This window comes from Salvia miltiorrhiza, chromosome 6 (assembly GCF_028751815.1).
Source record: "Salvia miltiorrhiza cultivar Shanhuang (shh) chromosome 6, IMPLAD_Smil_shh, whole genome shotgun sequence".
Taxonomy (NCBI): domain Eukaryota; kingdom Viridiplantae; phylum Streptophyta; class Magnoliopsida; order Lamiales; family Lamiaceae; genus Salvia; species Salvia miltiorrhiza.
In genome coordinates this window covers 17636539-17650382 of record NC_080392.1, presented here as the reverse complement: position 1 = coordinate 17650382, position 13844 = coordinate 17636539, and the positions used below count along the sequence as shown (strand labels likewise).

Genomic DNA, 13844 nt, shown 5'->3' with positions numbered 1-13844 from the left:
TCTCTGTTGTGTTATTTAGAAATTTTAGGATGGGAAGAAAATGAGATTTACCGTAACTCACCATATTTATAATCGTTTGAGTCGGTTTGGGTGAAGTAGCTGGGTGGAAAGGTGAGAGATATGTGTTGAATCACGTGATACGTGTTTCTTCACAAAATAAGTATAGCTAATTTGATCTGATTGTAAGCTGAACATTCAAGTATTTGGACAAATTGAAATAATATATGGATTTGGGCTTTTCATTACGCACTGGGCCAATAACAGTTATTGGGCTAATCTAATATTGAATTCATATATAATAACTTGGGCTCGACTACTCCAGCCCAAAATAACTATTGGGCTTTCTACTCTTACACAACTTTTGGCCCATTTATCCATATTGTTGGGCTTTTAGTATAAAATCCTATCAACCTTAAAATCATGAAATACTCGGACTTTTATGATTTTAAAAATCTCAATATAATCTGCTCGTTAAATAACTAAGTTCAGGTTTTGCATAAAAATTGAGACTTCTCTTTCTTCTTTAAAATCATAGAAAACAATATTAATAATATATATACTGTAGTGAAAATACCGGGTGTTACATTTGGGTTCAGAGGGGGGCGGCGATTTGGGGTTTCGTCGTTGTTACCTGAGAACGATGACGACGGCAGCGGGTCCTCTTGCGGCTGCTAATTGTTGCGTCGGAGAAAGGGGTGGTCGGTTGTGGCGCTTTTCATCGGGGAAGAGAGGCGGGCCGCGCAGTGCATGGGGCACCTCACCTTGAAAAAGGAGACGACGATTTGAGAGAGGCGACGCCTTAGGGTTTCAGGCTTACAGGGAGGCTGCGATTTGAAGGAGGCAACGCCTTATGGTTTCAGGCTCACAGGGAGGCGGCGATTTTAAGGAGGCGACACCTTAGGGTTTCGGGCTCACATAGAGGCGGTGAGTTGAGAGAGGTGGCGATTTGGGGTGTTGGGTCAGAGGGAGGCGGGAGTCGGCGATTTGGGGTGTTGGGTCAGAGGGAGGCAGAAGGCGGCGATTTGAGGGACGCTTGCTTTGAGAGAGGTGGCGCCTTAAGGTGAAGAAGAAGAATGAGTAAGGCGGCGAGATCAGAGGTTGAGCTTTCAGACGAAGAAGAAGAAGGTTGAGGCGCCGCTCCAAATTTAGAAAATAGGGTTTGAATTGAGAATTGATATTGAACGAGTGAATATTAGATGTAATCTCTAGGGTTTTTTTATTGCTAATTATGTTTGATTATGTTTAAGTGGAGAGAATTTTTAATTAGTGAGGTGGGTCCTTCAATGGAAAATAAAGTAAATACATAAAGTTATGAAGGGTATAATTGTATAAAAAGTGAAACAGGACTCTTTTTTGTGGACAAAAAAAAGAGGGGAATCATGACACTTTTTCGTGGACGGAGGGAGTATTAAATATGAATCATTTTCATCCCTTAGATCATCAAGATCTACGGTTGATTCATCACTTTGTTTGATGAATTCATGATCCTAAGTTCGAATCTCATAGGTATTAAAAAATTTAATTTTCGCAATTCAAACATTTACATAGCGAATTCATACATGTTCTACATAAAATTCATACATTACATACAATTTCTCTAAGATTAAATCTCAACCGTTAAATTATTGGTAGATCAATGATACAGATCTATTCAATTTTTATACTAAGAACTGTTTTTTGCCTAGCCCTCCCCATGTGTGTGTGTGTGTGTGTGTGTGTGTGTGTGTGTGTGTGTATATATATATATATATATATATATATATATATATATATTATATAGGGGGGAGAGAGAGAGAGAAAGGTTTCATGGAGAACGCTAAATATTTAGATAATAATGCTTGAGAAAACAGTGAACAAGTCAATTATTTATATAAGCAAATCAATGCACCGTATAAACAAATATTTTGGTGTAGGTTCGAATCGTGGATGAGATGAGATTTTCACCATATTTACTAGATACGTCTGTTCATGAGTTATGTTAGGTTGTTCGTAGAATTTATTGATCATTTTTTCGTTATTCTCCATTCTCTCAAAAAATATAATTTCCATGAATCCTAACCATATATATATATATATATAATAGAATTCATACATTTTATCTAGTAAGTATTTTATATGTTAAGAAGTGTTTATACAGTAGCCCTCTCCTATATATATGGTTAGGTTCTTGTAGTACCCAAACTTATGGTAGATCCGTAAGTCCAAATCTAGACCACACATTTGTAACATGTGGCACATAAAGATTGTGACACGTGGCAAGGAGCTTCCAGGCATTCTAAGGCAAAATCTGCAGAGGGATAAAATCGGAATATATTTTTCAAAATTAAAAAAAAAATATGTTTTCTCAAAATAGATATATTTTAGATGCATAGAGTTTCACACAAAGATGCATAAAGTTTCATATAAAAATGCATAAAGTTTCACATAAAAATGCATTTCATTTTTACAAATTTGGTGTTTTCGCCATCCCCCCCACACACCTCCCCCCCCCCCCCAATTCCCACACCCTACCACCGCCCCACCCCATCCCCCAAAAACTGACATGTTTTACATGCATATACTTTGACACAAAAATGCATAATATTTCACACAAAAATCCATAACTTTGAACATAAAAATGCATTACATGCATTTTTACAAATTATGTATTTTCACTACCTCACCCCACCCCAACCCCCCACCCACACCCACCCTCCCCCACCACCCCACCTAAGCTATTTTTTTTTTAATTTTACAAATTCTAGTATTTTGGCCACCCCCACCCACCCCCTCAAGCCATTTTTTTTATTTTTTTCAAAAAACTAATTTTTTGACCCCCCATCCCCCAGCCATTTTTTTTTCTTCACAAAACTGATTTTTTCACAAAATAAAATAAAATAAAAAGTTGGCTTGGGAGGGGGGGTGGGGGTGGCGGGGGGCAGCGGTAAAAAAATCAGATTTGCGAAAAAAAATTGACTTGGGGGTGGTGCAGGGTGGCAGGATAGGGTGGCGAAAATACCAAATTTGTAAAAATGAAATGCATTTTTTGCTTAATTTAATGCATTTTTATGTGAAAATTTTATGCATTTTTATGTGATTTTATATGCATGTGAAACATGTCTATTTTTTTTTTAGGGGGGGAAGGGGTGGGGTAGGGAGGGTTGGGAGGTGGTGTGGGGTGGGGTGATGAAAATACCAAATTTGCAAAAATGAAATGCCTTTTTCTTTTCAAAGTTATGCATTTTTATGTGAAAACTTTATGCATCTTTGTGTGAAACTTTGTGCATCTAAAATATGTCTATTTTGAGAAAATCTATTTTTTTTAAGTTCGAAAAATATATTCCAATTTTACCCCTCTGCAGATTTTGCCTTGGAATGCTTGAAAGCTCATTGCCACGTGTCACAATCTTGATGCGCCACATGTCCAAAATATATGGTCAAGATTGGGTACTACGGTACTACCATAAGCTTAGATACTACATGATCCTATTCCTATATATATATATATATATATATATATATATATATATATATATATGAGAGGGCTAAAATAAATACACTTCTTACAATATAAAATATAAACAATTTTCAGCCCTTAGATCATCAAGATCTACGGTTGATTCGTAACCATGTTGGATGAATTCGTAGTCCTGAGTTCGAATCCCAAAAGTAGCAAAATTTTATTTTTCACAATTCGTAGCCATGTTGGATGAATTCATACGTGTTTTACATAAAATTCATACATTGAAAAACATTTTTATTTTTATTTTAAGAAGTGTTTTCACGGTAGCCCTTCCATATATATATATATATATAGGGTTGGGTTCCGGTAGTATCCAAGCTTATAATAGATCCGTAGATCCAAATCTAGACCACACATTTATGACATGTGGCGCATCAAGATGGTGACACGTGGCAAGGCATTTCAAGGCAAAATCTAGAGAGGGGTAAAATTGGAATGTAATTTTCGAAATTAAAAAAAAAATTAGATTTTCTCAAAATAGGTATATTTTAGATGCATAAAGTTTCATATGAGAATGCATGAACTTTCATATAAAAATGCATAAAGTTTCATATAAAATGCATAAGATTTCACCCCACCCCCCACACCCCTGAACCCCACCCCCACCCACCCCCTACACCCTGTTCGCTATTTTATTTACACGCCGCAAGTGTACGGGTGCAATTGTGTATAGCAGTGACAAGGTCGAATCCACAAGGACTAATGGTTATCAATGCCTATTCTTAATTACTTTACTCTATCTGGAAAAACGAATTTTAAAGGTTTGATTTTGGAAAACAAACTTAAATTAAAATAAAGAAACACTGAAAAGAAATCAAGCTGTGAAAATGCGAAGTAACAGAAGAAAGAGAGTTTCCCAAGGCAGAGGTTTCAACAGATTCTCCTAACTAACACGTTTGATTCAATTAATGAGATAATTCCTAAGGCAATCTCAAAGTTAATTCATACCCACTCCCGTGGCATACAAATCGTTGATTACATGCAAGGCTACCATCCCTGGATCACACTTCTAATATGTAACTCCTAAAAGTTCATAGGATTAAAGCCCTCACAATTATTAATTCCCTTTAGAATTAAAATAAATGTGTTCTATGTTCTTAGTTCAGGTAATAATTATCATCTCCCGATCTCAAATTAAAACCTATGATTATGCTAAATTGGTGATCAAGCAATAAAGCAAACAATTATAACAAGAACATAAAAAGGAATAGAAATCTCAATTAATTAAATCAACAGTCAGAAATTCGAATCATGTTTACTCCCAAAACCCTGGGAAAAAGAAATCTAGCCACACATAGACATATGACTAACAATCAAAATTTCAATAAAACTAATGAACATTAAACAATAAAAAACCGTAGTGAAGTCGAGAATCTTCAGTCTTGCTCTTGCTCCGTGTCTCAGTCTCACAGCTCAGGAAAAGTAAAAGAAAAATGATAAAAGGTCCTTGGAATAAGCAAAAGGATGGTATTTATATGCCCTAGGTCTTCTAGCTCGAAAATACTCCCAAAAGTCGCATTTTAGGTGAAAATCCGGAAATTGGGCAAAATTCGGCGCCTCGCGCGGCCTCGTCGCGCGGCCGCATGGCCTGCCCGCGCGAGCTCGCGCGGCCGCGCGCCTGGCCCGCGCGGTCGTCCAGGGATTTCTGCATCGTCGCGCGGCCGTGGCATGCGGCCGCATGCCCGGACCGCGCGACGTCCTGTCGCCCGTTCTCGCGTGCGGCCTCGTGTCCTCCGACACGCGGACTTTCCGACGCCCGTTCTTGCTCATCCGATGCCCGATTTAAGCCCCGTTTGCGCCTATGGACTCGTCTCTTTACGTGCTTCATTATTCTTCATCCAAAATCTTCACAAATCGAGTCCAAGAGCCTGCAAAAATAACACGAGCACGGACGAGTAGTCTATTCCAAAAAATTTAACAAATCAAACCAAAGACACTCAAGAACTCAATGAAATCACCCAAAAACTATGAATAAACGCAACGAAGGAGATGAAAAATGCATGTAGAACACCCCCCCACCCACCCCCCCAATTTTTTTTTTTTTTTAAAACTGATTTTCTAACCACTGACCCACCCCTACCCCCACCCACCCACCCACCCCCCACCAATTTTTTTTTTTTTTTTATTTTCTCAAAAACTGATTTTCTGACCACTGACCCCCCCACCCACCCCCCCCCCCCCCCCCAATTTTTTTTTTTGAAAAACTGATTTTTACATGCATAAAAAAATTACATGTTTTAAATGCATATACTTTCGCACAGAAATGCATATACTTTCACACAAAAATGCATATACTTTCACACAAAAATGCATTACATTTTTTAAAAAAATATAAAAAATTTTTGGGCTGGAGGGTGGGTGGGGGGTTAGCGGTCAGAAAATCAGTTTTTAAAAAAATAAAAAAAAAAATTTGAGGGGGTGGGTGGGTCAGCGACTCAACAATCAGAAAATCAGTTTTGAAAAAAAAAATTGGGGGGGTGGGGGGTGGGTGGTCAGAAAATCAGTTTTTCTAAAAAAAAAAAAATTTGGGTGGGGGGTGGGGGTGGGGGGTGGGGCAGGAGTGGGGTGGCGAAAATACCAGATTTATTAAAATGAAATGCATTTTTTGTATAATTTAATGCATTTTTATGTAAAATCTTTATGCACTTTTGTTTGATTTTATATGCATGTGAAACATGACTATTTTGGGGGGTGGTAATGGGGAGGGTTGGGGGGTGGTGTGGGGTGGGGTGGTGAAAATACCAAAATTGTAAAGATCAAATGCATTTTTCTGTTCAAAGTCATGCATTTCATGTGAAAACTTTATGCATCTTTGTGTGAAACTATATGCATCTAAAATATATCTATTTTGAGAAAATCTAAAAAAAAAAATTTTTTTAATTATTAATTCCGAAAATTACATTCCAATTTTACATTTCTCCATATTTTGCCTTGAAATGCCTTTATGCATCTTGATGCGCCACATGTCATAAATGTGTGGTCTAGATTTGGATCTACGGATCTATTATAAGCATTGGATACTATATGGTCCCATTCCTATATATATATATATATATATATATATATATATATATATATATATATAGGGGAGGGCTAGAATAAAAACACTCTTAAGTGTATAAAATATAAATGATTTTCAGCCCTTAGATCATCAAGATCTACGGTTGATTCATAATCATGTTGGATGAATTCGTGGTCCTGAGTTCGAATCCCAAAGGTAAAGGTAACAAAAATTTATTTTTCGCAATTCGTAACTCTATTGGATAAATTCATACGTGTTCTACATAAAATTCGTACATTAAGAAACGTTTATATTTTATACACTTAAAAGTGTTTTTATTCTAGCCCACCCCTATATATATATATATATATATATATATATATATATATATAGGGTCGCATTCAATGGAGACCATTTCTTATATAGAGAATGAAGACCAAATCAAGGCCATTCATCTCAATCCAATCAATGATCCAGATTATTTCCTGATTTGATTTTTCATGTAATTAAATAATGGTTAATTACATTTATTTAATCCAAAAAGGGCAAAAACGTCCACTCAAATCCACGAATTATGGCATCTGGTTGAACAAATCCCGAAAATTCATCTTTTCCAATTTTGGGACCTAATCTGTCAATGAACATAATAGGTGAACATTAGTATGTTCATTGTTTTCCTACGAACATTTTGACGAACATCAGTATGTTCATTGGTTTTTCTACGAACATATTTACGAATATCAGTATGTTCATTGATATTTCTACGAACATATCAACGAACATCAATATGTTCATTGGTGTTTCTACGAACATATTGACGAACATCAGTATGTTCATTGATTATTTTGTACGAACACTTCCTTGACGATATGCAGATCTGCAGATCCGGCGGCGGCACGGCGCGACGGCCGCCACCACGAGCGTTCACCATCGTTGTCTTCATCGGCTTCACCCTGACGACGCCGGGGCAGCACAGCCTCGAGAATCCATCCGCCTGGGGATTGAAGAGAGATCGAAGGGGGTGTCAAGATTTACGACTTAGGGTTTAGGGTGGCGGCGGCTGATATTGATCGGTCAAGAGAGGAGAGCGAGGGCGGTGGCCATAGCACCTGAGGTGGTCGCCGGAGATCGAAAGAAAATAGTGCAGATTTAGGGATCTAGAGTTGAGGGCGAGCGGCGGTGGTCGTGGCTCCACCTGCGACGGCGGCCATTACCAAGGAAGGAAGGGACGATGATTTTGAGGAGAGAGGGACGGACATGGGGGAGCGGCGCTGCTGGTCTGGCGCGGCTTCGCCGGAAAAGAGACCTCCATTGTCAAGTATATGAGAGAGAGAGATAGAGAGAGAGAGAAAGAAATGAATCAGACGTATTTTGATTAGATAGAGAGAGAGATGAGCATTTAAAAACGTATGGATAGAGAGAGAGAAATTAAAATGACCAACTTAACCTTCTAGCAATAAAATAAACGAAAATTATAAAAAAATTCAGCCAAATCAAGACCGTTGGATATTTTAGAATCGACGCACAGGATTTGGTCTTCATTCTCTATATAGGGGAGTGGTCTCCATTGAACTCTCCCCTATATATATATATATATATATATATATATATATATATATATATATAGATAGATAGGGAAGGGCTACCGTGAGAGCACCTCTTAAAATAAGAAATAAGAATTAGGAAAAATGTATGAATTTTATGTAGAACACGTATGAATTCGATGTATAAAGGTATGAATTGCGAAAAATAATTTTTTGCTATATTTGGGATTCGAACTTAGGACCATGAATTCATCCAACAGAATGATTAATCAACCGTAGATCTTGATGATCTAAGAGCTGAAAATGATTCTTATTTTATATCTTAAGAATTGTACTTATTTTAGCCATCCCTTATATATATATAGGGGTGGGCTACCGTGAGTGCACATCTTAAAATAAGAAATAAGAGCAATTTTTAATGTATGAATTTTATGTAGAACACGTATGAATTCGATGTATAAAGGTATGAATTTTGAAAATAAATTTTTGCTATCTTTGGGATTCGAACTCAGGACCATAAATCCATCCAACAGGATTACGAATCAACCGTAGATCTTGATGATCTAAGTGCTGAAAATGATTCTTATTTTATATTTTAAGAAATGCTTTTATTATAGCTCTTAAAATAAGAGCATTTCTTAAGATATAAAATAAGAATAATTTTCAGCCCTTAGATCATCAAGATCTACGGCTTAGTCGTAATTCTGTTGGATGGATTTATGGTCCTGAGTTCGAATCCCAAAAATAGCAAAAATTTATTTTTCACAATTCATACCGTTATACAGCAAATTCATAAGTGTTCTACATAAAATTCATACACTAAAAATTGCTCTTATTTCTTATTTTAAGATGTGCTTTCACGGTAGTCCACCCCTATATATATATATATATATATATATATATATATATGGAGGGCTAGGCTAAAAACAGCTTTCAGAGCATAAAATAAAGATAGATCTACATCATTGAGATTTAATCTTAGAGAAATCGTAAGTAAATATATAAGTTCTATGTAGAACATGTACGAATTCGTTGTGTAAATGTCTGAATTGCGAAAATAATTTTTTTTTGCTACCTATGAGATTCGAACTCAGGACCATGAATTCATCAAACAAAGTATGAATTGTCCTGATGATCTAAGGGCTGAAAATTATTTATATTTTGTACTCCCTTCATCCCGTACGTAAGAGTGTATCTCATTTTCCATTTTCGTCCGTCCCATAAGAGTGTATCACTTCCATTTTGGGACTTGACTCCACTTTCTCTTTTTAACCACAACCACTCATTTCTACATAATCTGACAATCAATTCAACTACAATCATTCATTTTCACTCAACACATTATTTACCAACTTTTTCTTAAAACCGACGCCATCCCATATGTGATACACTTTTATGGGACGGAGGGAGAATTTTAAACTATATTTTTATTTCAGCCTCATCCTATATATATATATATATATATATATATATATATATATATATATATATATGGGAGGGCTAGGATGAAAACAACTATTAGAGAATAAAACAGGAATAGATCTACATAATTGATTTACCCATAATCTAACGGTTGAGATTTGATTTTAGAGAAATCTACACAATTGATTTATCAATAATTTTAATGAACATATTCATTAACATGCATGTTCATTAAAATTATTGACATATTCACACGCATTCTCAATTGTCAACACATTTAGCAATCTCAATTTCGTTGAAAATGATAAATGTGTTAATAATAAAGAATTCGTCCGAATGCTCGGGAACAAATTAATAGTTTTGATGAATATATAAGTTAATAATTTTTATGAACAAACATTTTGGTGTGGGTTCGAATCTTGGAAGAGCGAGATTTTCACCATATTAAATATATACGTTTCTTCATCAGTTATTGGTTTAATTGTAGAATTTATTGATTTGTTCATTATTTTCAGTTCTCATGTCAAATAAAATTCTCAATAGTACTACATCATATATATATGGTTAGGTTGTACTGAGAATGACTATTTTTGTGAAAAAATGAGAATAACGAATAAATCCGTATATATAGTTGAATAAGCTGCTTGTAACGTATGAATAGTCGTAATTTGGTTAATTTGTGAAATTTTGTCCCGTTTAGAATTCGAACCCAAATTTAAATAGTTATTTATGTATTACAAGTAATTTATTCAATTATATAGACTAACTTATACGTATAAATTCTCATTATCACGAAATATAGTATTTCTACTCAATCCTTTGTGTGTATATATATATATGATTAGAATAACGCTCTATTTCTTATCCTAGTTACACAAATTTTGGCTATGTGATATGAATAAAACATGATAGTATTATTTATAAAAAAGCAGCTACATATTTTATTATAGTATGAAGAATATTGAGAGCATATAGTTAGGAATGAGTATAGGTGGTAAACGTGCGGTGCTTGGGTTTGTGTGTGGGCGAGAGAGAGAGAAGGGGCGGGAGAAGGGGCGGAGGGGCAGTTCGGATTGAGAATAAGTGTGAAAGGCACGAGACAGGCAGAAGAACAATAAATGAGGTTGTAAGAAGGTGATGAGGCTTATGATAACCCTCATGATCGTCACGTCCCTCTCCCTTCCCACTTCTCGATAACTCAATCCCCTCCCCCACCCCCACCCCCACCCCCCTCCCAGAATTCCACGCTCACAGCCCCCATCTTTTTTCTTTAATTTATTTCTCTTATTTCCCTTGTGCTTTTTATGACTGCCACTGCCCCCTATCCCCCCTCCCTCTTCATTTCCTCTCATCATACTACACCCCAGTCAACCTCCACTTTTCTTTCAACACCTCCTCATTCCTTTCTTCTCTCCCTCTCTCTCTCGTAATCTTACGCTGCAATTGCTTATCCTTTTATATTTATTGCTAGAATTCCTTCACCTCTTTCATTCCAGACCTAGACAAGGGAAGATCTTTTATTCTCCACTGGAAAGTTGATTCTTAAATTTTATTGCCACCAAAAAATCACTTATTATTATTTTGCATCTCAAGGCATGATCAGATAATTCATCATGTGGATGATGGGATACAGCGACGGCGGCGGAGATTTCAACACCATTCAAGACCCCTTCACCGGCCGGAAACTCCGCCCCCTCATGCCTCGACCCGCCACGGCCGCCGCCGCCCCTCCTTGCCTCACACGCATCCATGGCGCCGATCTCTTCGCCCTAAATCACCATCTCGGCAAGTTATAGAATCCCTTATGTTCAGCTATATATATTTGCATGCCATTTTGTAATTAAATAATGGGGAGACGCAGATAAAAATCCCCAATCCAAGTTTTGGAAGCTTTGAATTTGAGATTGATGAAAAATGTGAGCAGCAATGGCAGAGCAGACGAAGCGAGATCTGACGACGCAGCAAGTGGTGGTGAGCTCGCGGTGGAACCCGACGCCGGAGCAGCTGCAGACGCTGGAGGAGCTGTACCGGCAGGGCACGCGGACGCCGTCGGCGGAGCAAATCCAGCTGATCACGACGCAGCTCCGGCGGTACGGGAAGATCGAGGGCAAGAACGTGTTCTACTGGTTCCAGAATCACAAGGCGAGGGAGCGGCAGAAGCGGCGGCGGCAGCTGGAGTCGTTCCCCGACGAGAAGAGGGAGGCGTCAGCAGGTTTGTCGTATGCGTATGCGATTCCTCTTGTCCATTTCCAAAACCCCATTTGTTTGGTAGCATGAAATCTGGCGTGTATAGTTGCGATCGTTGCTTGATTTCGCGATGGGGGTTTGTTTGCATTCGGATTGTTGGTTGAGTTGTAAATTAAAGCTGTAGTGGATTTTGTTTTTCTTTTTGTCCGCAGGAGCAAATAGGACATTGTTTGAAGTTGAACACACCAAGCACTGCCCATCTCCTACTAACTCTAGTACAGCTGCTCAGGTTCTCTCTCTCTCCTTTCTGCATTCAAACTTACATTTCCATTTTAGAAACCCCTATATATTTTCTTTTTATTAAATTCATGTCTTCACACGTATTAATAGTGAGTCAGTTCATTTCAATTTAAAATTACACATAAAACCCTAAATTGTGAGGATCCGAAAAAATGACTCATCATTCCATTGTTAATTAATTTTATAAACCCGAACATAAATTGAACTTTTTTGTAAAATTGAGTTTTTTTAAGATGAAAACATAAGTTTGAGATAGTTTTTCAAATACACTGGAAAAATGGATTTCAATAATATAATCTACAGATTTAGATTCTACTTTAGTATCATGTTTTGAGATATGACTTGGGTTAATTTTTAATCAAGTATGGAAATTAATATTATTTAGAGAGAAACAAATTAAAGGGAAATTTGAAAATGTAAAAGCAAAGATCCGAAAAATCGTGATGAAAGATAGGAGTATTTTTTGGAAGAAAGTACTAATGTACCTGTGGTAATTAGGTCATAATTATGAGATGATTATGGGATATTAGGTTTCTGGTTGGAATGAAAAATGTTTCAGGGGGTAGGAGAGAAGAAGGCAGCAAAAGCTATTTTTGTTGGGAAATGAAAATGATCCAAAAGCTGCATACCTTCCTTTCTGTCGGGGCTGCATTTTGTTAGGAAGGAAAAAATTTCTAGGGTTTTTGGGGTTTGTGCTTCTTCATTACTTTTTGGAAACAGTATTACCTATCTCTCTAAAGTCAATTGACAGTTTCACCCCTACTCAGCCTCTTTGAGATTTTGAAATACATACCAATTTTAATTTTTGTTACTTACTTGGAATGAAGGAATATTTGATAAGTTGAGATTTTTAGGGATACATATAGGCTATTAGGCATGACAGATTTAGGGAAATGATGTGTCACTCTCTCATTTTCTCTCTCATGTCATGTATTAGCTAGGTTAGTCTTTGACTAATTTTGCATGCAATTAATTTGATTATCAGAAAAGTGGACAAGCAGAGGCAGAATGTAAAGCAGATGATGGATGGGTACAGTTCGATGATGATGCAGAACAGCAGCGGAGAAGGAATGCCACGTGGCAGATGATGAATTTGTCTTGTTCTTCCTCCTCCACCAACCTCATCAACTCCTCCTCTGCCCCTACTGTCACTCTCCCTGCTATTCCTATGCAATTCAAGCCTCAAGATTTCCTCAACATCTTCTTGGAACCCTACAACCACCGCTCCTCCGCCGCGGCTGAGGCGCAGACCCTCCAGCTCTTCCCCCTCCAGAGCGGCGGCCGCGACGACAACCAGGATCAAGGTGTTTCCATCAATAATATTGCTACTCACGTTGCTCCTTTCCAGTTTTTCGAATTCCTACCCTTGAAGAATTCATCAAATTAAGGGTTTCGTTCTATAATTAGCTTGGGCTATCAATTTATGTAATGATATGAATATGATGATATGATATGTGATGGCTTTAGTGTTTTGTGTTTTGTTGTGGAGTAGTACTAATTTTCCACTCAAGAGGACTTCTAATTTCTTATCAACCTCAAAGATTCAATTAACATAATTATTGTAAATATTATAAGTAAAGCAATGAATGATACCGATATATATATATATATATATATATATATATATATATATATATATATATAATGAGTCAGAGGATTTTTTAGGATAATAGTTTAGGTTGATTTAGAAATTAGGATAATAATTTTCAAACTTGTAAAAATAGGACACTAATTAATAATCGTTGCATCTGTAGGACATTTATGGACCAATTATTGAAATTTGAGACTTTTTTGCACGGACTAAGCACATGACAACCTGCACGGAGGGGTTGATTATGTGAGAAGCACGTCATTTTTACGGCTCCAAATAAGATTTCATGTGCTTGGT

General features: G+C 37.0%; 1 protein-coding gene across 1 annotated transcript; it reads left to right on the top strand.

Moving 5' to 3' along the window:
- The first annotated feature begins 10738 nt into the window (after nt 1-10738).
- On the top strand, nt 10739-13435 carry LOC130990265 (WUSCHEL-related homeobox 1-like). The gene is made up of 4 exons (XM_057914498.1): nt 10739-11254; nt 11394-11681; nt 11869-11945; nt 12942-13435. Exons 1-4 carry the CDS (start codon nt 11083-11085, stop codon nt 13341-13343), a joined length of 939 nt encoding a protein of 312 aa, XP_057770481.1. The 5' UTR covers nt 10739-11082; the 3' UTR covers nt 13344-13435.
- The last annotated feature ends 409 nt before the right edge of the window (nt 13436-13844 follow it).

Bases quoted from the DNA above. Each gene is read 5' to 3' on its own strand.
- LOC130990265 (XM_057914498.1), top strand. From the start codon at position 11,083: ATGTGGATGATGGGATACAGCGACGGCGGCGGAGATTTCAACACCATT. The intron at 11,255-11,393 runs GCAAGTTATAGA...AAATGTGAGCAG, and splicing joins CGCCCTAAATCACCATCTCG to CAATGGCAGAGCAGACGAAG. The intron at 11,946-12,941 runs GTTCTCTCTCTC...TTTGATTATCAG, and splicing joins ACTCTAGTACAGCTGCTCAG to AAAAGTGGACAAGCAGAGGC.